Source organism: Nerophis ophidion, linkage group LG14 (genome assembly GCF_033978795.1).
Source record: "Nerophis ophidion isolate RoL-2023_Sa linkage group LG14, RoL_Noph_v1.0, whole genome shotgun sequence".
Classification (NCBI taxonomy): domain Eukaryota; kingdom Metazoa; phylum Chordata; class Actinopteri; order Syngnathiformes; family Syngnathidae; genus Nerophis; species Nerophis ophidion.
Genome location: NC_084624.1, coordinates 13,933,223 through 13,960,871, shown reverse-complemented (window position 1 = coordinate 13,960,871; position 27,649 = coordinate 13,933,223). Strand labels below are relative to the sequence as shown.

General features: G+C 36.2%; 1 protein-coding gene and 1 long non-coding RNA gene across 2 annotated transcripts; one reads left to right on the top strand and one right to left on the bottom strand.

The window, feature by feature from the left end:
- On the top strand, positions 1 to 26,878 carry LOC133568156 (transmembrane protease serine 2-like). The gene is made up of 12 exons (XM_061919898.1): positions 1 to 22; positions 3,203 to 3,344; positions 4,048 to 4,140; positions 6,421 to 6,537; positions 6,609 to 6,852; positions 6,930 to 6,970; positions 10,597 to 10,756; positions 10,824 to 10,996; positions 20,125 to 20,226; positions 22,888 to 23,109; positions 25,822 to 25,974; positions 26,035 to 26,878. The coding sequence occupies exons 1-10, from the start codon at positions 8 to 10 to the stop codon at positions 23,007 to 23,009; spliced, it is 1,209 nt and encodes a 402-aa protein (XP_061775882.1). The 5' UTR covers positions 1 to 7; the 3' UTR covers positions 23,010 to 23,109; positions 25,822 to 25,974; positions 26,035 to 26,878.
- On the bottom strand, positions 10,594 to 19,897 carry LOC133568159 (uncharacterized). Its single transcript, XR_009809542.1, has 3 exons — positions 19,844 to 19,897; positions 10,982 to 11,055; positions 10,594 to 10,911 (listed from the first exon to the last, which is right to left on the bottom strand). It is a non-coding gene; the product is annotated as an uncharacterized LOC133568159 (long non-coding RNA).
- Positions 26,879 to 27,649: the final 771 nt, after the last annotated feature.

Genomic DNA, 27,649 nt, shown 5'->3' with positions numbered 1-27,649 from the left:
AGGAACCATGAGCACCTGTCTGGTAAGTCACTTTTACACTCTTCAATATGTCATCCTGCACTGCAAAAAGTCAGTGTTCAAAAACAAGAAAAAAAAAATAAAAAAATAAGGGGTATTTTATTTGATTTAAGAAAAAATACCTGCCATTAGAACAAGAAAATGTAGCTTGTCAAGACTTTCCAAAACAACTAAATTTAGAACCCCAAAATACCTTAAAATAAGTATATTCTCACTAATAACAAGTGCACTTAGAAATAAAAAGAGACCTTTTTGCTCGATATGTTATGTTATGTAATGATAAGCATTTGGCATGACATTTCTTGAAGCCAGCAAACTTATACTAAAAACTAGTTTATTGTTCTTAACGGAAAGGCAACAAGACAACCGCGTGTTGCTCTCGGGGTCTCGAGTCCAAAAATGCATTTTTCCATCGACAACATGACATCATCGTGCCAAGTGCGGCAATTAGTGCGCATAGAGTGGGGCAAAAAAGTATTTAGTCAGCCACCGATTGTGCAAGTTCTCCCACTTAAAATGATGACAGAGGTCTGTAATTTTCATCGTAGGTACACTTCAACTGTGAAAGACAGAATGTGAAAAAAAATGCCGGAATTTTAAAGAATTTATTTGTAAATTATGGTGGAAAATAAGTATTTGGTCAACCATTCAAAGCTCTCACTGATGGAAGGAGGTTTTGGCTCAAAATCTCACGATACATGGCCCCATTCATTCTTTCCTTAACACGGATCAATCGTCCTGTCCCCTTAGCAGCCCCAAAGCATGATGTTTCCACCCCCGTGCTTCACAGTAGGTATGGTGTTCTTGGGATGCAACTCAGTATTCTTCTTCCTCCAAACACCACGAGTTGAGTTTATACCAAAATGGATACATGGATGATACAGCAGAGGATTAGGAGAATGTCATGCGGTCAGATGAACACAAAATAGAACTTTCACTTAAGTGCAGTTTTTAATAAACAAAATAATATTGAGTCCACTTTAATTGGTTTTTATTCACCTTCCAATTAGGATGGTTAGAAATACTACAGAAATGAAAAATAGGTTTATAGCGTTGTTACTGTTATGATGACACTTAGTAAAGAGTAGTAAAGAAAAGAAACGGCAGATCAACTGGTCTAAAAAGGGGGGTCTATTTAAAGGTTAGAGTATACAAATGAGTTTTAAGATGGGACTTAAATGCTTCTACTGAGATAGCATCTCGAACTGTTACCGGGAGGGCATTCCAGAGTACTGGAGCCCGAATAGAAAACACTCTATAGCCCGCAGACTTTTTTTGGAGCTCTGGGAATCCCTAATGAGCCGGATTTTCTGTTAAATGTTTACAATGTTGTTTACACACACGTTGGCATAATTACCCATCTGCAGTCAGACATTAAAATAGTTTGAAGTTAAATTCAAAAGCATGAAAACCCACAACTTTGACATGTTTAGTGGCTCTGTTGCTATACCTGTCACTGCCCGCGTGTCATTGGGCAAGACGTTGAACCCGCCCGCAGTACATTTTTAAAACACCTTGTTGATTAATTATTTAGATTTTTTTTTCACGATGAATAAATTACAGAACATGAACTATTTCGGCTTTATTTTGTTGCTAAAATATTTATTTTGTTATAAAAAAAAAAATATTTTGAAAAATAGCAATTGTGTTAGGCAAACAGTTTATACTGGGGGCCAAACAAGAAGTACACAGTAAAGGCGGACTGAGTTGGATCTATTTTCTATAAATGATATAATTATTAGTTTTGCTGTGCTTCAAAAATATTTATTTTAGTAAAGCATTTCAACCATTTAGAATTTTGATCATTTATACAACAAAAACTTTTTTTTCCGTTTATTTTCATACTAGAAATATTTATTTTGTTATGAAAAAATATTTCGTCAACATTTTTTCGTCCAATTTTTTAATGTATTTTTTATTTGCCTATACATGATAAAATTATTTTGTTGCACTTAACGATTCCCCCAAAAATTTGAAAAAAAATATTGATTAATTATTTAGATTTTTTTTTACGATGAATACATTACAGAACATGAACTATTTTGGTTTTATTTTGTTGCTAAAATATTTATTTTGTTATAAAAAAATGATTTTGAAAAATAGCAATTGTGTTAGGCAAACAGTTTATACTGGGGGCCAAACAAGAAGTACACAGTAAAGGTGGATTGAGTTGGATCTATTTTCTATAAATGATATAATTATTAGTTTTGCTGCGCTTCAAAAATATTTATTTTAGAAAAATAATATCATTTAGAATTTTGATAAATTATACAACAAAAACCTTTTTTCCGTTTATTTTCTTATTAAAAATATTTATTTTGTCATGAAAAAAAATGTTTTCAACTTTTTTTTGTTCAATTTTGTAATGTATTTTCCTATACATGATAAAATTATTGTGTTGCACTTAACGATTAAAAAATGTTTTTGAAAAAATATTGATTACTCATTTAGATGTATTTATTTTACAATGAATAAATTACAGAACTTGAACTAGTTTGGCTTTATTTTGTTGCTGAAATATTTATTTTTTTAGAAAACCAAAAATTTTGAAAAATAGCAATTCTGTTAGGCAAACAGTTTATACACGGGGCCAAACAAGAAGTACACAGTAAAGGCGGACTGAGTTGGATCTATTTTCTATCAATGATATAATTATTAGTTTTGCTGGGCTTCAAAAATATTTATTTTAGAAAAGCATATCAACCATTTAGAATTTTGATAAGTTATACAACAAAAACTTTTTTTCCGTTTATTTTCTTACTAAAAATATTTATTTTGTTATGAAAAAATATTTTGTCAACATTTTTCCGTCCTATTTTTTTAATGTATTTTTTATTTTCCTACACATGATAAAATTATTTTGTTGCACTTAACGATTCAAAAAACATTTTGAAAAAAAATATCGATTGATCATTTAGATTTTTTTTTTACGATGAATAAATTACAGAACATGAACTATTTCGGCTTTATTTTGCTGCTGAAATATTTATTGTGTTATGAAGAAAAAATTATTTTGAAAAATAGCAATTCTGTTAGGCAAGCAAACAGTTTATACTGTTAAAACAAACAAAAGCCACTTTGGAATGTCTGCAGCAGGACTCCCTTGAAAGAGACTATTTCATCTCTCTGATACTTTCTTAGATAAATGAGTTGTCAACTCATACTTGCATTAATCCACCAACAGAGTTTGGATCCCGGCGAGCGTTCGCGCCACGCCGCCGCAGCAAAGACACCTCTTCCGGGGAACTTTGAGCTGAAGCCTCAGTTTGTTCACCATCTGACCTCCATTCCTTCGCCTGACCTCAAGAACACGCCCAGACCCAAAGGTTTATTCCAACTATTAACTTTATGAAGAGGAATATGCATACTTGCCAACCCTCCCGGATTTTCCGGGAGACTCCCGAAATTCAGCGCCTCTCCCGAAAACCTCTCGGGACAAATTTTCTCCCGAAAATCTCCCGAAATTCAAGCGGAGCTGGAGGCCACGCCCCCTCCAGCTCCATGCGAACCCGAGTGATGTGTCGACAGCCTGTTTTCACGTCCGCTTTCCCACAATATAAACAGAGTGCCTGCCCAATGACGTTATAACTGTAGAATGACCGAGGGCGAGTTCTTGGTTTCTTATGTGGGTTTATTGTTAGGCAGTCTCATTAACATCCTCCCAGCGTGGCAGCAACACACAACAACAGCAGTCACGTTTCTGTCTACCGTAAGCCAGTTCGTCTGCTGTAAACAGCAATGTTGTGACACTCTAAATATGATATCATTATTTATTTTGCTCTATGGATAAATGTATTGAATAATCAACCATATAGAATGTTTCCATGATCTAAATGTATATATTTTTTGATTTATAAATTATATAACATAATTTTTTTTAAAGTGTGCAGATTAATTCACAACAAGGGATGGACAAATCTTCATAATCTAAAATTAAAGCGTTTCAATACATAATATAATATAATCTAAATGAAATAAATGACTTTAACCTTTGCTCTCAGAATGAAAGGTTTGTTTTTTGTGTGCTAGGTTTCAAACGGAGGTGTGTCACCAGGATGCTGTCTGCTGGCTTCTGCCTGCTCATCTTCTTGCTGCTGGTTGGAATCCTCTTGGCCTACTACTGTGCGTACACGTCCGAATAAATCGTTTTATTCCTACTGTAGGACAAATACTCCATGACAATAATCAGTCCTCTGGCTGATACTTAATTTACAAACTGTACTATGAAGCCACGCTGTTGTAACACGTGGCTTGGCATTGACTTGCTGAAATAAGCAGGGGCGTCCATGATAACGTTGCTCGGATGGCAACATATGCTACTCCAAAACCTGTACTAATGCACCCCCATACCATCACACTTTCCGGATGGTTCTTTTCCTCTTTGTCCACAGTTTCCAAAAACAACGTGAAATGTGGACCCGTCAGACCACAGAACACTTTTCCACTTTGCATCAGTTTATCTTAGATGAGCTCGGGCCCAGCGAAGCTGCCGGCGTTTGTGGGTGTTGTTGATCAAAGGCGTTTGCTTTGCATAGTAGAGTTTTAACTTACACTTCCAGATGTAGCGACCAACTGTATTTAGTGACAGTGGATTTCTGAAGTGTTCCTGAGCCCATGTGGTGATATCCTTTAGAGATAACGTTGCTCGGATGGCAACATATGCTGCTCCAAAACCTGTACGTACCTTTCAGCATTAATGGTGCCTTCACAGATGTGTAAGTTACCCATGCCTTGGGCACTAAAGCACCCCCATACCATCACAGATGCTGGCTTTTCGACTTTGCGTCGATAACAGTCTGGATGGTTTGCTTCCCCGATGTTGAATATTTCCCCCAAAAAATTGAAATGTGGACTCGTCAGACCACAGAACACTTTTCCACTTTGCAACAGTTCATCTTAGATGATCTCGGGCCCAGAGAAGCCGGCGGCGTTTCTGGATGTTGTTGATAAATGGCTTTTACTTTGCATAGTAAAGCTTTAACTTGCACTTCCAGATGTAGCGACCAACTGTATTTAGTGACAGTGGTTTTCTGAAGTGTTCCTGAGCCCATGTGGTGATATCCTTTAGAGATAACGTTGCTCGGATTGCAACATATGCTGCTCCAAAACCTGTACGTACCTTTCAGCATTAATGGTGCCTTCACAGATGTGTAAGTTACCCATGCATTGGGCACTAATGCACCCCCATACCATCACAGATGCTGGCTTTTGGACTTTGCGTCGATAACAGTCTGGATGGTTTGCTTCCCCTTTGGTCCGGATTACACGATGTTGAATATTTCCCCCCCAAAAATTGAAATGTGGACTCGTCAGACCACAGAACACTTTTCCACTTTGCAACAGTTCATCTTAGATGATCTCGGGCCCAGAGAAGCCGGCGGCGTTTCTGGATTTTGTTGATAAATGGCTTTTGCTTTGCATAGTAGAGCTTTAACTTGCACTTACAGATGTAGCGACCAACTGTATTTAGTGACAGTGGTTTTCTGAAGTGTTCCTGAGCCCATGTGGTGATATCCTTTAGAGATTGATGTTGGTTTTTGATAGGGATCGAAGTTCACGGTCATTCAATGTTGGTTTCCGGCCATGTTGCTTACGTGGAGTGATTTCTCCAGATTCTCTGAACCTTTTGATGATATTATGGACCGTAGATGTTGAAATCCCTAAATTTCTTGCAATTGCACTTTGAGAAACGTTGTTCTTAAACTGTTTGACTATTTGCTCACGCAGTTGTGGACAAAGGGGTGTACCTCGCCCCATCCTTTCTTGTGAAAGACTGAGCATTTTTTGGGAAGCTGTTTTTATACCCAATCATGGCACACACCTGCTCCCAATTCGCCCGCAAATAAGTTCCAAATAAGTGTTTGATGAGCATTCCTCAACTTTTTCTGTATTTACTGCCACCTTTCCCAACTTCTTTGTCACGTGTTGCTGGAGTCAAATTCTAAAGTTAATGATTTATTTGCACAAAAAAAAAATGTTTATCAGTTTGAACGTCAAAAAATGTTGTCTTTGTAGCAAATTCAACTGAATATGGGTTGAAAAGGATTTGCAAATCATTGTATTCCGTTTTTATTTGACGATTTGCACGACTTGCCAACTTCCCTGGTTTTTGGGTTTCGGATTTAAACTCCAATAGTAAAAACATTGTGTTATGATCCGTTGCCCTGATCAGGTTCGGTTTAGTTTTGAACTCCCTCAGTTCCGGTCTTGAGCACCCCTGGGTTTGTGTTTTGGTTACCATGGGTGCGAATTAGTTTCACCTGCCTCTGATTAGTGTTCGGCATGCTCACCTGCTCCCGGGCACTAATCAGAGTTTTTTAGTTTTGGGTTTTATTGAACCGCTCCCCTGAGTTAGTTGCTTCCTAGCAGTCATTAATGTTGACATCATGTCGTCCTTTTCAGTTTCGTCCCGCTGCATCCACGGAGTCCAGTGTCCTGCAGGCGGGGGCTGCGTGTGGACGTCGCAGTGGTGTGACGGAGTAAAGGACTGTCCGCACGGCCAGGATGAAGAAAGCTGCGGTAAGAAGATCCAAGATGACTTGCCTCCTGATCGGCACGTTCCATAGTGTTTGCTTTCTTTGTGAGCTCAGTTCGGCTCCATGGTTCCAAGTTCCTGCTCCAAGTCTACAACCGGGAACGGTGGCGCAGCGTTTGTTCTCAGGGTTGGACGCCCGAGCTGTCCAAAGCCGGCTGCCGGGACATGGGTTACAGCGTCTCTGATAGGAGCACCCAGGTTCTGGCAGGTTCCAGTGAAGAACAGTTTGAGCCAAGACTCCTCGTGGCCACGTCCCAGACCGATCCACATGCACCCCTCGTGCAACAGCTGGCACCCGGGTGGGCAATTTGTGACATCCAACTAACTAGCTGGCTAACTAAGCAGCTAACTAACCAGCTCTTCTTTGCTGCTGCAGTCAGTGTCCTGGTGTCACCGTGGTTACGCTGCAATGTACAGGTAATATTTCTATTTGTATGATTATTATTATTACTGATTACTATTATCACCACTTATTATTATTATTACTACTACTGTTATTATTATTACTATCATTATCATTGTCCAGCCATCCATTTTCTTACCGCTTGTGCCTTTCGGGGTTGCGCGGGGTGCTGGAGCCTATCTCAGCTACATTCGGGCAAAAGGCAGGGTACACCCTGGATTATTATTATTATTAGTAGTAGTAATATTATCACTTATTATTATCGTTATTGTTATTATTATTACTAATTATTATTATAAATATGGTTATTACTATTATAATAATTACCTATTAGTAATATTACTAATATTAGTATTATTATTACTAATTATAATCACTATTATTATTATTATTGCTAATATCATTATCACTAATATCATTATTATTACTAATATCATTATTATTACTAGTATCATTATTATTACTAAAGTTATCATTGCTATTATTATTATCATTATTGCTAACATTATTACTTAAGCTGATATTATTATTGCTATTGTTATTATTGTTACTACTGCTATTTTTATTATTATTATTATTATTCATCCATCCTTTTTCTACCGCTTGTTCCTTTCGGGGTTGCGCGGAGTGCTGTAGCCTATCTCAGCTACGTTCGGGCAAAAGGCAGGGTACACCCTGGATTATTATTATTATTATTATCACTTATTATCATCGTTATTGTTATGGACGGCGTGGCGCAGTGGGAGAGTGGCCGTGCGCAACCCGAGGGGCCCTGGTTCAAATCCCACCTAGTACCAACCTCGTCACGTCCGTTGTGTCCTGAGCAAGACACTTCACCCTTGCTCCTGATGGGTGCTGGTTGGCGCCTTGCATGGCAGCTCCCTCCATCAGTGTGTGAATGTGTGTGTGAATGGGTAAATGTGGAAGTAGTGTCAAAGCGCTTTGAGTACCTTGAAGGTAGAAAAGCGCTATACAAGTACAACCCATTTATCATTTAATTATTATTATCAATATGGTTATTACTATTATTATTATAATTACTTATTATTAGTATTACTAATATTGCTATTATTATTACTACTAATTCTTATCAATATTATTATTATTATTGCTAATATTATTATCACTAATATCATTATTATTACCAGTATCATTATTATTACTAGTATCATTATTATTACTAAAATTATCATTGCTATTATTATTATTATTGCTAATATTATTACTTATGCTGATATCATTATTGCTATTGCTATTATTGTTACTACTGCTATTGTTATTATTATTATTATTCATCCATCCATTTTCAACCGCTTGTCCCTTTCGGGGTTGCGCGGGGTGCTGGAGCCTATCTCAGCTACATTCAGGCGAAAGGCAGGGTACACCCTGGATTATTATTATTATTACTATCACTTATTATCATTGTTATTATTATTACTAAGTATTATTATAAATATGGTTATTATTATTATAATTGCTTATTATTAGTATTACTAATTTTACTATTATTACTAATTATTATCACTAATATTATTATCACTAATATCATTATTATTACTAATATTTATATTACTAGTATCATTATTATTACCAAAATTATCACTGCTATTATTATTATTATTATTGATAATAGTATTACTTATGCTGAAATTATTATTGCTATGGCTATTATTGTTACTACTGCTATTGTTATTATTATTATTATTATTATTATTATTCATCCATCCATTTTCTACCACTCAGCTACATTCGGGCGAAAGGCAGGGTACACCCTGGATTATTATTATTATCACTTATTATCATTGTTATTGTTATTATTATTACTAATTATTATTATCAATATGGTTATTACTATTATTATTATAATTACGTATTATTAGTAATACTAATATTACTATTTTTATTATTACTAATTAGTATCACTATTATTATTATTGCAAATATTATTGTCACTAATATCATTATTATTACTAGTATCATTATTATTACTAAAATTATCATTGCTATTATTATTACTATTGCTAATATTATTACTTATGCTGATATTATTATTGCTATTATTTTTACTACTGCTATTGTTATCATTATTATAATTATTAATAATATATGATTATCCATCCATCCATTTTCTACCGCCTGTCCCTTTCGGGGCTGCGGGGTGCTGGAGCCTATCTCAGCTACATTCTGGCGTAACGCAGGGTACACCCTGGATTATTATTATTGTAACTATTATTATTATTGCTTATTATTATCGTTATTGTCATTATTGATACTAATTATTATTATAAATGTGGTTATTACAATTATTATTATTACTAATTGTTATCAAAAGTATTATTGTTATTGCTAATGTTATTATTACTAATATCATTATTATTACTACTTTCATTATTATTACTAAAATTATCATTGCTATTATTATTACTATTATTATTATTGCTAATATTATTATTTATACAAATATTATCATTTTTTTGCTATTATTGTTACTACTGCTATTGTTATCATTACTATTTTTATTTGTATTATTAACATTATTATCCATCCATCCATCCATTTTTCTATCGCTTGTCCCTTTTGGGGATGCGGGGGGGTGCTGGAGCCTATCTCAGCTACATTCGGGCGGAACGCGAATACACCCTGGATTATTATTACTAATTATTATTATTACTATTATTATAATTATCGTTATTGTTATTATTATTACTAATTATTATAAATATTGTTTTTTACTATTATTATAATTACTAATATTACTATTAGTATTACTAACATTACTATTACTACTATTATTGTTGCTTTTATTATTACTAATTAGTATCACTATTATTATAATTATTATTGCTAATATTATTATTACTAATATCATTATTATAACTAATGTTATCATTTCTATTATTATTATTACTATTGCTAATATTATTATTTATACTAATATTATTATTGCTATTACTGTTACTATTGCTATTGTTATTATTACTATTATTATTATTATTATTATTATTACTTTTTCTATTACTATTATTATTACTTATTATTACAAAATGTACTTAATTATATGGATTAGAAAATATCTGGAGATACTTCGCGAAGCAGTATTCCATAAAGTAAATCAAATAATATATTTCTAAATATTTAGCACAGAAAATACTGAAATGTATCAAACTGAAATGATTCAACCCCGAACGGGAAGAGCGGTAGAAAATGGATGGATGGAGTTTATTAATTAGTAATATTCTGGAAATTATATTATTTAATGTTCCTGTATACTATGTTTTTTTAAAAGTATATTTCATGACAATTTCAGCGATCAAATTGTTATGTGTACAGAGGGAGTTGACGGCACAGACACAAGGGGGCAGTAAGGCAATATGATTGATTTTATTTATCCATCCATCCATTTTTTACCGCTTATTCCCTTTGGGGTCGCGGGGGGCGCTGGCGCCTATCTCAGCTACAATCGGGCGGAAGGCGGGGTACACCATGGACAAGTCGCCACCTCATCGCAGTGATTTTATTTATATATACATAAATATATATGAATGAATACATTTAATAAATATATAAATATGTGTCAACTAGGAAGTATGCAACATTAAATCTGACATAAAGGCAAACAGAAAGTGTTTCACCTTCTCAGCTTGTGCAGGAGTCAACTCCAGCCAGCTTTCTGGAAGTCAGCAGGCCTCGTTGGGGGCGTGGCCCTGGCAGGTGAGTTTGCAGGTGGCCGGCACCCATCGCTGCGGAGGAGCCGTCATATCCCCCTGGTGGATCGTCACGGCGGCGCACTGTGCGCTCATGTGAGTCCTCACAGACGCGCTGGGTGCTCCTCTGATGGAAGTGCGCCTCACCTCTGTCTCCTCCTAGGACCGCCACCGCTGCAGACTGGTCCGTGTACGCGGGCGTGCTGCGTCCCGAGGACCTTTTCTTCACGCCTGCCGCCTCCGTCAGCCTGCTGGTCGTCCATGAAGACTTTGACGCCAACAATCGGAGAAATGACATCGCTTTGATGAGACTCAGCTCACCTCTCCACTTCTCAGGTGCTCACGTGACTTCTGAATACAGATTCTGCTTAACCCAGCTCTTTCTTGCTCCGACACTGAGGAATAAACATTTGACACATTTGTGATTAAAGGATACGGTATATACATGATCTTTGACTGAATGCTTCAACCTGGCCTTTTTCCTAAAAAACTGTGTCCTCTGTAGTGGACATTTGCTGTAAATCTCCACAACTTAGGATGCTAATTCTCAGGGGGATATAGCAGGAAATGTCCACTACAGAGGGACATAGCAGCAAATGTCCACTACAGAGAAAGTTGGTTGTCAGGAGGATATAACAGCAAATGTCCACTACAAAAGACATTAGTTCTTATGACGATAAATCAGGAAATGTCCAATACAGAGGACATAGCATTACATGTTCACTACAGAGGACATTTTTTCCCAGGAGGATATAGCAGCAAATGTCCACCACAAAAGTGATAGTTCTTGTGATGATACAGCAGGAAATGTCCACTACAAAAGACGTAGCAGCACATGTCCATAACAGAGGACGTTAGTTCCCAGGAGGATATAGCAGCAAATGTCCACTACAGAGGACATTGGTTCCCAAAAGGATATAGCAGCAAATGTCCACAACAGAGGACATTAGTTCCCTTGAGGATACAGCAGGAAATGTCCACTATAAAGGACATAGCAGCAGATGTCCACTACAGAGGACATAGCAGCACATGACAACGACAGAGGACGTTGGTTCCCAGGAGGATATAGTAGCAAATGTCCACTACAAAAGACATTAGTTCTTATGAGGATATAGCAGCAAATGTCCACTACAGAGGACATAGCAGAAAATGTCCACTACAGAGGACATAGCAGCACATGTCCACAACAGAGGACGTTAATTCCCAGGAGGATATAGCAGCAAATGTCCTTTAGAAGACATTTGTTCCCAGGTGGATATTGTAGCATATGTCCACTACAAAAGACATTAGTCCTGTAAAGGATATAGCAGGACATGTCCACTACAGAGGACATAGCAGCAAATGTCCACTACAGAGAAAGTTGGTTGTCAGGAGGATATAACAGCAAATGTCCACTACAAAAGACATTAGTTCTTATGACGATAAATCAGGAAATGTCCAATACAGAGGACATAGCATTACATGTTCACTACAGAGGACATTTTTTCCCAGGAGGATATAGCAGCAAATGTCCACCACAAAAGTGATAGTTCTTGTGATGATACAGCAGGAAATGTCCACTACAAAAGACGTAGCAGCACATGTCCATAACAGAGGACGTTAGTTCCCAGGAGGATATAGCAGCAAATGTCCACTACAGAGGACATTGGTTCCCAAAAGGATATAGCAGCAAATGTCCACAACAGAGGACATTAGTTCCCTTGAGGATACAGCAGGAAATGTCCACTATAAAGGACATAGCAGCAGATGTCCACTACAGAGGACATAGCAGCACATGACAACGACAGAGGACGTTGGTTCCCAGGAGGATATAGTAGCAAATGTCCACTACAAAAGACATTAGTTCTTATTAGGATATAGCAGCAAATGTCCACTACAGAGGACATAGCAGAAAATGTCCACTACAGAGGACATAGCAGCACATGTCCACAACAGAGGACGTTAATTCCCAGGAGGATATAGCAGCAAATGTCCTTTAGAAGACATTTGTTCCCAGGTGGATATTGTAGCATATGTCCACTACAAAAGACATTAGTCCTGTAAAGGATATAGCAGGACATGTCCACTACAGAGGACATAGCAGCAAATGTCCACTACAGAGAAAGTTGGTTGTCAGGAGGATATAACAGCAAATGTCCACTACAAAAGACATTAGTTCTTATGACGATAAATCAGGAAATGTCCAATACAGAGGACATAGCATTACATGTTCACTACAGAGGACATTTTTTCCCAGGAGGATATAGCAGCAAATGTCCACCACAAAAGTGATAGTTCTTGTGATGATACAGCAGGAAATGTCCACTACAAAAGACGTAGCAGCACATGTCCATAACAGAGGACGTTAGTTCCCAGGAGGATATAGCAGCAAATGTCCACTACAGAGGACATTGGTTCCCAAAAGGATATAGCAGCAAATGTCCACAACAGAGGACATTAGTTCCCTTGAGGATACAGCAGGAAATGTCCACTATAAAGGACATAGCAGCAGATGTCCACTACAGAGGACATAGCAGCACATGACAACGACAGAGGACGTTGGTTCCCAGGAGGATATAGTAGCAAATGTCCACTACAAAAGACATTAGTTCTTATGAGGATATAGCAGCAAATGTCCACTACAGAGGACATAGCAGAAAATGTCCACTACAGAGGACATAGCAGCACATGTCCACAACAGAGGACGTTAATTCCCAGGAGGATATAGCAGCAAATGTCCTTTAGAAGACATTTGTTCCCAGGTGGATATTGTAGCATATGTCCACTACAAAAGACATTAGTCCTGTAAAGGATATAGCAGGACATGTCCACTACAGAGGACATAGCAGCAAATGTCCACTACAGAGAAAGTTGGTTGTCAGGAGGATATAACAGCAAATGTCCACTACAAAAGACATTAGTTCTTATGACGATAAATCAGGAAATGTCCAATACAGAGGACATAGCATTACATGTTCACTACAGAGGACATTTTTTCCCAGGAGGATATAGCAGCAAATGTCCACCACAAAAGTGATAGTTCTTGTGATGATACAGCAGGAAATGTCCACTACAAAAGACGTAGCAGCACATGTCCATAACAGAGGACGTTAGTTCCCAGGAGGATATAGCAGCAAATGTCCACTACAGAGGACATTGGTTCCCAAAAGGATATAGCAGCAAATGTCCACAACAGAGGACATTAGTTCCCTTGAGGATACAGCAGGAAATGTCCACTATAAAGGACATAGCAGCAGATGTCCACTACAGAGGACATAGCAGCACATGACAACGACAGAGGACGTTGGTTCCCAGGAGGATATAGTAGCAAATGTCCACTACAAAAGACATTAGTTCTTATGAGGATATAGCAGCAAATGTCCACTACAGAGGACATAGCAGAAAATGTCCACTACAGAGGACATAGCAGCACATGTCCACAACAGAGGACGTTAATTCCCAGGAGGATATAGCAGCAAATGTCCTTTAGAAGACATTTGTTCCCAGGTGGATATTGTAGCATATGTCCACTACAAAAGACATTAGTCCTGTAAAGGATATAGCAGGACATGTCCACTACAGAGGACATAGCCGCACACGTCCACTACAGAGGATGTCTGTTCCCAGGAGGAGATAGTAGCATATGTCCACAACAAAAGACATTAGTCCTTTAAAGGATATAGCAGGAAATGTCCACTACAAAAGACATTTGTCCTTTAAAGGATATAGCAGGAAATGTCCACTACAGAGGACAAGGCAGCAAATGTCCACTACAGAGGATGTCTGTTCCCAGGAGGATATAGTAGCATATGTCCACTACAAAAGACATTAGTCCTTTAAAGGATATAGCAGGAAATGTCCACTACAGAGGACATAGCAGCAAATGTCCACTACAGAGGACATTTGTCCTTTAAAGGATATAGCAGGAAATGTCCACTACAGAGGGACATAGCAGCAAATGTCCACTACAGAGAAAGTTGGTTCCCAGGAGGATATAACAGCAAATGTCCACTACAAAAGACATTAGTTCTTATGAGGATAAAGCAGGACATGTCCAATACAGAGGACATAGCAGCACATGTCCACTACAGAGGACATTAGTTCCCAGGAGGATATAGCAGCAAATGTCCACCACAAAAGCGGTAGTTCTTGTGAGGATACAGCAGGAAATGTCCACTACAAAAGACGTAGCAGCACATGTTCATAACAGAGGACGTTAGTTCCCAGGAGGATATAGCAGCAAATGTCCACTACAGAGGACATTAGTTCCCAAAAGGATATAGCAGCAAATGTCCACTACAGAGGACATTAGTTCCCTTGAGGATACAGCAGGAAATGTCCACTACAGAGGACATAGCAGCACATGTCCACTACAGAGGACATTAGTTCCCAGGAGGATATAGTAGCAAATGTCCACTACAAAAGCGGTAGTTCGTGTGAGGATACAGCAGGAAATTTCTACTACAAAAGACGTAGCAGCACATGTTCATAACAGAGGACGTTAGTTCCCAGGAGGATATAGCAGCAAATGTCCACTACAGAGGACATTAGTTCCCAAAAGGATATAGCAGCAAATGTCCACTACAGAGGACATTAGTTCCCAAAAGGATGTAGCAGCAAATGTCCATTACAGAGGACATTAGTTCCCTTGAGGATACAGCAGGAAATGTCCACTACAGAGGACATAGCAGCACATGTCCACGACTGAAGACATTGGTTCCCAGGAGGATATAGTAGCAAATGTCCACTACAAAGGACATTAGTTCTTATGAGGATATAGTATCAAATTTCCACTACAGAGGACGTAGTAGAAAATGTCCACTACAGAGGGCATAGCAGCACATGTCCACAACAGAGGACGTTAGTTCCCAGGAGGATATAGCAGCAAATGTCCTTTAGAAGACGTTTGTTCCCACGTGGATATTGTAGCATATGTCCACTACAAAAGACATTAGTCCTGTAAAGGATATAGCAGGAAATGTCCACTACAGAGGACATAGCAGCACACGTCCACTACAGAGGATGTCTGTTCCCAGGAGGAGATAGTAGCATATGTCCACAACAAAAGGCATTAGTCCTTTAAAGGATATAGCAGGAAATGTCCACTACAAAAGACATTTGTCCTTTAAAGGATATAGCAGGAAATGTACACTACAGAGGACAAGGCAGCAAATGTCAACTACAGAGGACATAGCAGCACACGTCCACTACAGAGGATGTCTGTTCCCAGGAGGATATAGTAGCATATGTCCACTACAAAATACATTAGTCTTTTAAAGGATATAGCAGGAAATGTCCACTACAGAGGACATAGCAGCAAATGTCCACTACAGAGGACATTAGTTCCCAGGAGGATGTAGCAGCAAATGTCCTCTCCAGAGGACATTGGTTCTCAGGAAGATATAGCGGAAAATGTCCACTACAGAGGACATTAGTTCGTATGAGAATAAGGCAGCACGTGTCCACTACAGAGGACATTTGTTCTCAGGAGGATATAACGGCAAATGTCAAATACTGAGGACGTTGGTTGTCAGGAGGATATAGTAGCAAATGTCCACTACAAAAGACATTAGTTCTTATGAGGATATAGCAGGAAATGTCCAATACAGAGGAGATAGCAGCATGTGTCAAATACAGAGGACATAGCAGAACATGTCCACAACAGAGGATATTAGTTCCCAGGAAGATATAGCAGCAAATGTCCTTTAGAAGACATTTGTTCCCAGGTGGATATTGTAGCATATGTCCACTACAAAAGACATTAGTCCTGTAAAGGATATAGCAGGAAATTTCCACTACAGAGGACATAGCCGCACACGTCCACTACAGAGGATGTCTGTTCCCAGGAGGAGATAGTAGCATATGTCCACAACAAAAGACATTAGTCCTTTAAAGGATATAGCAGGAAATGTCCACTACAGAGGACATAGCAGCACATGTCCACTACAGAGGATGTCCGTTCCCAGGAGGATATAGTAGCATATGTCCACTACAAAATACATTAGTCCTTTAAAGGATATAGCAGGAAATGTCCACTACAAAAGACATTTGTCCTTTAAAGGATATGGCAGGAAATGTCCACTACAGAGGACAAGGCAGCAAATGTCCACTACAGAGGACATAGCAGCACATGTCCACTACAGAGGATGTCTGTTCCCAGGAGGATATAGTAGCATATGTCCACTACAAAAGACATTAGTCTGTTAAAGGATATAGCAGGAAATGTCCACTACAGAGGACATAGCAGCAAATGTCCACTACAGAGGACATTAGTTCCCAGGAGGATATAGCAGCAAATGTCCTCTCCAGAGGACATTGGTTCCCAGGAAGATATAGCGGAAAATGTCCACTACAGAGGACATTAGTTAATATGAGAATAAGGCAGCACGTGTCCACTACAGAGGACATTTGTTCTCAGGAGGATATAGCAGCAAATGTCCTCTCCAGAGGACATTGGTTCCCAGGAAGATATAGCGGAAAATGTCCACTACAGAGGACATTAGTTAATATGAGAATAAGGCAGCACGTGTCCACTACAGAGGACATTTGTTCTCAGGAGGATATAACGTCAAATGTCAAATACTGAGGACGTTGGTTGTCAGGAGGATATAGTAGCAAATGTCCACTACAAAAGACATTAGTTCTTATGAGGATATAGCAGGAAATGTCCAATACAGAGGACATAGCAGCACGTGTCAAATACAGAGGACAGAGCAGCACATGTCCACTACAGAGGACATAGCTACACATGTCGACTACAGAGGCCATTAGTTCCCAGGAGGATATAGCAGCAAATGTCCACTACAGAGGACGTCTGTTTTCAGGAGGATACAACAGCAAATGTCCACCACAAAAGACATTAGTTCTTATGAGGATATAGCAGGAAATGTACACGACAGAGGACATAGCAGCATATGTCCAGGGCAGAGGACGTTGGTTCCCAGGAAGATATAGCAGCAAATGTCCACTACAGAGGACATTAGTTCCCAGGAGGAAATTGCAGCAAATGTCCACTAGAGAGGACGTTGGTTCCCTGGAGGATATAGCAGCAGATGTCCACTACAGAGGACGTTGGTTGTCAGGAACATATAAGAGCAAAAGTCTACTACAAAGGACGTTAGTTCTTATGAGAATATGGCAGGGCATGTCCACTACAGAGGACGTTTGTTCCCAGGAGGATATAACAGCAAATGTCCACTACAAAGGACGTTGGTTCCCAGGAGGATATAGCAGCAAATTTTCACTACAGAAGACGTCAGTTCTTATGAGAATATGGCAGCTTGTGTCCACTAGAGAGGACATTTGTTCTCAGGAGGATATAGCAGCAAATGTCCACTACAGAGGACGCTAGTTCTTAAAGAATATGGCAGCAGATGTCCACTACAGAGGACATTTGTTCTCAGGAGGATATAGCGGCAAATGTCTACTACAGAGGACGTTAGTTGTTATGAGAATATGACAGCACGTGTCCACTACAGAGGACATTTGTTCTCAGGAGCATATAGCAGCAAATGTCCACTACTGAGGACGTTGGTTCCCAGGAGGATATAGCAGCAATTGTCCACTACAAAGGCTGTTTTTGGGGTTAGCGGGTGGTGTTTATTGTAGCGTCCCGGAAGAGTTAGTGCCGCAAGGGCTTCAGGGTATTTGTTCTGTTGAGTTAATGTTGTGTTACGGTGCAGATGTTCTCCCAAAATGTGTCTGTCATTCTCGTTTGGTGTGGGTTCACAGTTTTGCAATAATATAACAGGATATGTATAATGTTATAAATAATATAATATACTCTACACCAGGGGTCACCAACGCGGTGCCCACGGGCACCAGGTCACCCGTAAAGACCAGATGAGTCGCCCGCTGATCTGTTCTAAAAATAGCTCGAATAACAGCACTTACCAGTGAGCTGCCTCTATTTTTAAATTGTATTTATTTACTAGCAAGCTGGTCTCGCTTTGCTTGACATTTTTAATTCTAAGAGAGACAAAACTCAAATAGAATTTGAAAATCCTAGAAAATATTTTAAAGACTTGGTCTTCACTTGTTTAAATAATTTCATTTATTTTTTTACTTTGCTTCTTATAATTTTCAGAAAGACAATTTTAGAGAAAAAATACACATATACCGTCTTACCTTTTTAATTCCTTCCTCTTCTTTCCTGACAATTTAAATCAATGTTCAAGTATTTGTATTATTGTAAAGAATAATAAATACATTTTAATTCAATTCTTCATTTTAACTTCTGTATTTTCGACGAAGAATTTTTGTGAAATATTTCTTCAAACTTATTATGATTAAAATTCCCCCAAAAATATTCTGGCAGATCTAAAACATCTTTAGACTCAAATTTAAATCTTATTTCAAAGTCTTTTGAATTTCTTTTAAAATTTTTGTTCTGGAAAATCTAGAAGAAATAATGATTCGTCTTTTTTAGAAATATAGCTTGGTCCAATTTGTTATATATTCTAAGAAAGTGCAGATTGGATTTTAACCTATTTGAAACATGTCATCAAAATTCTAAAAATTAATCTTAATCAAGAAAGATTACTAATGATGTCCCATAATTTTTTTCTTTATTTTTTTTCAAAAAGATTCGAATTAGCTAGTTTTTCTCTTCTTTTATTTCAGTTGAATTTTGAATTTTAAAGAGTCGAAATCGAAGATAAACTATGTTTCATAATTTAATTTTCATTTTTTTCCTGTTTTCTCCTCTTTTAAACCGTTAAATTAAGTGTTTTTTTCATCATTTATTCCCCCTACAAAAAACCTTCCTTAAGAGGAAAAAAATGTACAACGGAATGACAGACAGAAATACCCATTTTTTATCCATATATATAGATTTATTTATTAAAGGTAAATTGAGCAAATTGGCTATTTCTGGCAATTTATTTAAGTGTGTATCAAACTGCTAGCCCCTCGCATTAATCAGTACCCAAGAAGTAGCTCTTGGTTTCAAAAAGGTTGGTGACCCCTGCTCTAGAGTGTGCTATAAAACAAATATACAAACAAATGTACATGGACTATTAAAGCAGTCCATTAGAATAAGCACTGTCGATTTGAACGTGGTCTTTGGCGCCCTCTAGTGGTAGGATAGGGTAACAACTGTGTAAGCAGAAACATTGTTCCGAACAAACACTCGGTAAAGGCAACATTTATCACATTATAGGCATTTCAGCGTTAAAAACGGTGCTATATTCGACGTATACTTACATTTTAGTCAGGAACGCACACAATGCTGTTTACACAATCACCCGTATTACGCAGAATCGCGACACAGGAAATGACGTCTTAGACTGGATTGCCAAATTAAAAGCACAGGAAGTCTAACATCTCAAAACTGGGGATGGGGGGGACTACAGAGTTTTGACCATACAATTTCTGGCAAGATTATTACATATGGCACCTTTTAAGTAGGAACAATAACTAAAAAAATGATCAATTTATTGATGTTATACTTATTTTTATAAATAATATCGTTATTGTGTGTGTAGCCTCCGGTCATGTTGGTCCAGTTTGCCTCCCAAATGTTGGTCTGAACTTGTCCCTCCCTCTAACGGCGTGGACTACAGGATACGGAGGTCCAGGACACGCAGGTGAGTACACCTGTTTAACGTTGCCCCGCCCACTTTTCGTAAAAAATATTACAGTAAATAACACTTTTTATACTGCAAAACTTTTATAGTTTTGATCTTATGAAAATGTTATAGTTTTTATGTTAAAGTGTCATATTTTAATATTTTATGAATGTATTATTGTTTTCACGTTAACATTATATAGTTTTTTGTGAACATTTTATGTCTTTTATGTTTGTGTTGAGAATGTATGTTATTATTGTGTAATTGTTTTTATGTTCACATTTTATAGTTGTTGTGTTATTAACGTGCTATAGTTTTTGTATATGTACCGATGATTGGGTATAAAAAATAACTATTATGTTATTTTTTTGTGTTAACCTTTTATAGTTATGTTTATTAACGTGTAATAGTTATGTTTTTGTGTTATAGTTTTTATTTTAATAAAATGTAATCATTTTTTACAAATGTGTGAGTTCTTATTTTAGTAAGATTTTATAGTTATGTTACTAATGTGTTATATTTTTTGTTATGTTATTAACGTGTTATAGTTATGTTATTAATGTGTTATCGTTATGTTAATGTGGTACAATTTTTACTTTAATAACATTTTGTAATTATGGTACTAATGTGTTAGTTTTTATTTCAATAACATTTTATAGTTATGTTACTAATGTTTTTTTTTAACGTTTTATAGTTATGTTTTTAACGTGTTATAGTTGTGTTATTGTGTTAGAGTTTTTATTATAATAACATTTCGTAATATGTTTTACGAATGTGTTAGTTTTTATTTTAATATCATTATATAGTTATGTTACTAATGTGTTATATTTTTTATGTTAACGTTTTATAGTTATGTTTTTAACGTGTTATCGTCATGTTATTGTGGTATAGTTTTTACTTTAATAACATTTTGCAATTATGTTTTATGAACGTGTTAGTTTTTATTTTAATATCATTATTGAGTTATGATACTAATGTGTTATTTTTAATGTTAACGTTTTTTATAGTTATGTTATTAACGTGTTATCGTTATGTTATTGTGGTATAGTTTTTCCTTTAATAACATTTTGTAATTATGTTTTATGAACATGTTAGTTTTTATTTTAATAACATTTTATAGTTATGTTAATAATGTGTTATATTTTTATGTTAACGTTTTATAGTTATGATATTAACGTGTTGTCATTATGTTATTTTGGTATAGTTTGTACTTTAATAACATTTTGTAATTATGTTACTAATGTGTTAGCTTTAATTTTAATAACATTGTATAGTTATGTTACAAATGTGTTAGAATTGTTATGTTATGTTATTAACGTGTTATTGTTATGTTATTGTGGTGTAGTTTTTATCTTAATAACATTTTGTAATGATGTTACTAACGTGTTAGTTTTATTTTAATAACATTTTATAGTTATGTTACTAATGTTATTTTTTGTGTTAACGTTTTATAGTTATGTTATTAACATGTTACAGTTGTATTATTATGTTATAGTTTTTTACTTTAATAACATTTTGTAATTATGTTACTAATGTGTTAGCTTTGATTTTAATAGCATTGTATAGTTATGTTACAAATGTGTTATAATTGTTATGTTATGTTATTAACATGTTATTGTTATGTTATTGTGGTGTAGTTTTTATTTTAATAACATTTTGTAATGATGTTACTAATTTGTTAGCTTTTATTTTAATAACATTTTATAATTATGTTGCTAATGTGCTATTTTTTTATGTTAACATTTTATATTTGTTACTAATGTGTTATGGTTGTGTTATTGTTTTATAGTTGTTTACTTTAATAACATTTTGTAATTATGTTACTTATGTGTTAGTTTTTATTTAAATAACATTTTATAGTTATGTTACTGATGTGTTATATTTTTCATGTTAACGTTTCATAGTTATGTTTTTAACGTGTTATAGTTGTGTTATAGTTTTTTATTTCAATAACATTTTGTAATTATGTTTTACGAATGTTAGTTTTTAATTTTTAGTAACATTTTATAGTTATGTTACAAATGTGTTAAATGTTTTGTTATGTTATTAACGTGTTATTGTTGTGTTATTGTGGTATCGTTTTTACTTTAATGACATTTTGTACTTATGTTACTAATGTGTTATTTTAATAACATTTCATAGTTATGTTACTGTGTTATTTTTTGTTAATGTTTTGTAGTTATGTTATTATCGTGTTATTGTTGTGTTATAGTTTTTATTTTAATAACATTTTGTACTTATGTTTTAAGAATGTGCTAGTTTTTATTTTAATAACATTATATAGTTATGTTACTAATGTGTGTTATTTTTATGTTAACATTATTATAGTTATGTTATCGTGTTATCATTATGTTATTGTATTATAGTTTTTATTTTGATAACATTTTGTATTTGTTTTATGAATGTGTTAGTTTTTATTCTAGTAACATTTCAAAGTTATGTTATTAATGTGTTATATTTTTCATGTTATGTTATTAACGTGTTATCATTATGTTATTAACGTGTTATTATTCTTAGCAACTCCACCTTGTCTAATAAAACATTTATAACGTGAAAAAAGTAAAATAGTTGGACAAAGAAAAACTAGCAGCTAAAAGGAATGGGAGAAGTTTGTATTGTATTTTATTTGGTTTAAGAAGAAGTAGAAATAGTAATATAATATAATTGCAATATTTGCAGTGATGGGGGCCGGACTTGACACAGGTGAGTTGTTGGACGAGCTGCACACACCTGCATCAGCGCTGACATCATGGCACCTGTCCAGACGGGTGGTACCTGCTGCAGGCCCGGGTGTTTCTTGAGGGACCCCAAGCGTGCAACACGTCCGCCCCTCACCTAGGAACCATATCGGAGGACGTGTTTTGTGGCGCACAAGCAGAGCCGGCGTCACAAATGTGCCGGGTAAGATATTAATGTTGCCATACTTTTTTTTAACAACACAAATAGACTCGAACAACACCGCCACAGAAGTGGAAACGGCAAAAATTTACATCTTTATTTTACACTTTGGATATGTTTAAACCTCTTTTTGGAGAGATGCCAAGGTGTAAATATTGCAAAGAAAAAGTAAAAAAATAAATATAGCAATGCTGGAAATAATGCTCAATGGCACGGAACTACATCTCCCATGATGCCTTGCGCAGGGCCCGCAACTTCAACCAAGAACGATGGACACTTTGGTTTTACGCAAAAAACGCTGAAGGAGAAAAACTTTTTTCGAGTCTTTCGTCAGTCTCAATTAAAATGAAGGAGCGGACAGAAATGATTTATTTGGATTAAAAAAAAACACACACAGACGCTCTTTTGTGTCTTTTTAAGCAGATTTGTATTTTTACACTCAATTTATGGAATAAATGATGCTGACAATTTCATGAAATACAAACTCAAAGTGTGTTTGTCTAAAAATGTATTTTGTAAGGATTTAATTTAATTTAAAAAACGTGTTGCTTCAAAAAACAAGACTCAGATGGAGAATAATTTATGTCGTTATTACTATATAAATAAAGTCATGTACAATTTGTCTTTATATATATATATATATATATATATATACATATATATATAGTAAAGAAGACATAAATTATTTTCCATCTGAGTCTTCAGTTTTGAACACTCACATGTTGTATACATTATATATATATACATATGTATGTATATATATATATATATATATATATATACAAAATGTATACATTAGTATATATATTATATTATTTATATGTACATATAGATATATTTGCGTATATATATATATATATAAATATATATATGTGTGTGTATTTATATATATGTGTATGTATACAGTATATATACAAAATGTACATAAAATATATACAAAATATATATACATTTTGTATGTATATATATATACACATACAAAATGTGAGTCTTCAAAACTGAAGACTCACTTAGATTTTGTATATATTTTCTATACATTTTGTATGTATATATTTGTATATATACTCACAAAATGTATATAAATATATATATGTACAAAATGTATACATTAGTATATATATATATACAGTTATATGTATATATATATATATATATATATATATATATATATATATATATATATATATATATATATATATATATATATATGTGTATAAAATGTATACAAAATGTGTATCTTCAAAACTGAAGACTCATGGATGGAGAATAATTTATGTCTTTATTACTATATATATATATATATATATATATATATATATATATTATGGGGCAAGCAAGTTAAATGATGTGGCGGGCCAGATAAATAATGGGGCAGGCCAGATAAATGAAATGGCGGGTCAGACAAATAATGTGGAGGGCCAAGTAAAACGGCATGGCGGGCCAAATAAAATGACGTGGCGGGCCAAATAAAATGATGTGGCGGGCCAAATAAAATGATTTGGCCGAGCCAAATAAAATGCCGTGGGGGGCCAAATAAAATGATGTGGCGGGCCAAATAAAATGATTTGGCCTGGTGACGTAAATGATGTGGCGGGCCAAATAAAATGATGTGGCGGGCCAAATAAAATGATTTGGCCGAGCCAAATAAAATGCCGTGGGGGGCCAAATAAAATGATGTGGCGGGCCAAATAAAATGATTTGGCCTGGTGACGTAAATGATGTGGCGGGCCAGTTAAATTATGTGGCGAGCCAGATAAATTGAAGTGTCGGGCCAGGTAAATTATTTTGCGGGCCAGATGAAGGATGTGGCGGGCCAAATAAAATGACGTGGCGGGCCAAATAAAATGGCGTGGCGGGCCAAAAATTATGTGGCGGGCAAGTTAAATTACGTTGGTGGCCAGATAAAATGATGTGGCGGGCTTGATAAATTATGTGGTTGGCAAGATAAAATGACGTGGCGAGCCATGTAAATGATGTGGCGGGCCAGGTAATTGATATGGCGGGCTAGTTAAATTCTGTGGTGGGCCAGATAAATGATGTTGCGTGCCGGATAAAATAAAGTTGGCGGACGAAATAAAATGGCGTAGCGGGCCAAATAAAATGAATTGCCGGGCCAAATAAAACAATGTGGAAGGCCAGATGAAATTATGTGGCGGGCCAGTTAAATAATGTGGCGCACTAGATAAAATGATGTGGCAGGTCTAATAAAATGGCGTGGCGGGCCAAATAAAATGAAGTGGTGTTCCAAATGAAATTACGTGGCTGGCCAGATAAAAGTATTTGGCATGCCAGATAAAATGATGTGGTGGGCGAAATGAAAAGGCGAGGCGGGCCACATAAAATAATGTGGCGGACCAAATACTATTATGTTCCGGCCCAGGTAGATATTGTGGTGGGCCAAATGAAATGATGTGTTTGGTCAATCAAATGACGTGGCGGGCAAGGTTTAATGATGTGGCGGGTCAAATAAATGATGTGGCGGGCCAAAATAAATGATGTGGCGGGCCAAAATAAATGATGTGGCGGGCTAAAATAAATGATGTGGCGGGCCAAAATAAATGATGTGGCGGGCCAAAATAAATGACGTGAAACAAGAACATATTTAGTGTATGTGTGTGTTGCTATGCAAGTGTGGACACTTTAGACATTTTGGACACTTTAGTAGTGGTCAGTGTGCAGTCAGAGAACGGGGAAGAACATGGATGTGTTTTTCAGAGCGACAGCGGGGGTCCGCTGGTGTGGCAGAGGGGGGGAGTGTGGTGGCTGCTGGGAGACCACGTCTGGTCAGCAGGCTGCGGCGAGTCCAGCAGAGGAGAACTTTACAGCAACGTCACCTTCTTCTTAGACTGGATCCATCATCACATGAAGGTCAGACACGCACTCAGTTTTCATCACCCGGAATTAAATAAAAGTTGTCTCTGTTTGCAGAAACATCTCGCAGACTGAAGACAAGAAGGAGGCGCAAACATCTCACGCGTGCTCTTTGTTTCACTCTTTAGTGGAACGTTTTGTTTTTGTCAAGTGGATTTTTTTCATGAAATTATGCTGAATATTTATTTTTTATTCCATTTATTTCATCACTTCATTTAATTGACTGGAAGTGTTCCTGCCTGAATGCTGCTGGGATAGGCTCCAGCTCCCCCTCGCAAGCCCCGAAAGGGACAAGCAGTAGAAAATGGATGGATGAAGGAATGGATGGATGACTGGAAGTGGGTTTTGAAGCAACAAAGCACCTTTTTTTTATCATATTGAATTAAAAATAAACTATTTTAAACAAACATTTTGCTCACACATTTTTATTTAATGAAAATGTCAACTTACCTAAGTTTGTGAGCAAAAAAAATATTTTTTTATATAAATTCCCCGCGTTAATATTCTGTGTTAAAATTCAGTGTTGAAAAACTCTCTGTAAAAACTCAATGTACAAAGAATTAGTGCAGGAATATTTGGTGCTTCAAAACTGAAGTCTAATTTCCACTAAAATAAATAAAATGTATCATCAAATTAGGTTAAAAAAATACTTTTTGTGTTTGCAAGCCTTGAAAAAAGCATGTCTTTCAAGTAAACCCCACAAAGATACATTATTTCAGGAATTATTAGCTATTTTGTTTGTTTGGTTTAGGAGTTATGTTTAAATAACTGTCAAATTGAGTGTGACATTTTGTGAGGGGGCGTGGCCTGCGGACCTGCAGCAAAGAAGGGTGTGCCAGGACCAGCTTCGAGATCAGCGGCAGGTGCGTAGATGACACAGCTGAGAGTGTTTGTCGTTCTGTTAAAGGCAGCAGTCGGGAAGGGGAGAGAGGGGGTTGTTGTGTTGGAGTGGAGCACAACCGAGAGACAACCTGATGGCTGAAAAGCCGAACGAGAGACGATTGAAACATAAATCATTGTTCTTAACCATGAACGAGGCTGTCATGTCCGTCTTTGGTGGTCCAACGAACCCGGATCAGCGAGATCTCCACACAGTTATACTGTCATATTCAGTAAAACCTATTTTTTATATTTGCAAACCTAACAAAAACACCGGATTCTAGTAAAACTCACATAGATACATCTTCACAGGCGTTTTAAACATATTGCATGTTTGGTTTTGGAGTTATTTTTATACAACATTCATATTTAGTATGACAGTTATACAACTAATTTGTGTCTTTGCAAACCTTCCAAAATATATTTCTTCTCGTACAACTCAAAAAGATACATTATTCCAGGCATTTTTAGACATTTTGCAGGTTTGGTTTAGGAGCTATGTTTTAATACATTTTTAATGTGTTTTTTTTCCCCGCATTATCTCAGGAGTCCAAGAACATTACTGTCATTTTGGGTTAAAAAAATATATATTTTTTGTGTTTTGCAAGCTTTAAAAAAGCGTATCTTTCTAGTAAGCCCCACAAAAATACATTATTTCAGGCATTATTAGCTATTTTGCATGTTTGGTTTTACTAGTTATGTTTAAATAACTGTCATCTTGAGTAAAACCAAATGTTTGTATCGGCAAACCTTACAAAAACACCTGATTCTAATAAAACTCACATAGATACAT

Bases quoted from the DNA above. Each gene is read 5' to 3' on its own strand.
- LOC133568156 (XM_061919898.1), top strand. The intron at 4,141-6,420 runs GTGCGTACACGT...CGTCCTTTTCAG, and splicing joins AATCCTCTTGGCCTACTACT to TTTCGTCCCGCTGCATCCAC. The intron at 20,227-22,887 runs GTGAGTACACCT...CAATATTTGCAG, and splicing joins CGGAGGTCCAGGACACGCAG to TGATGGGGGCCGGACTTGAC.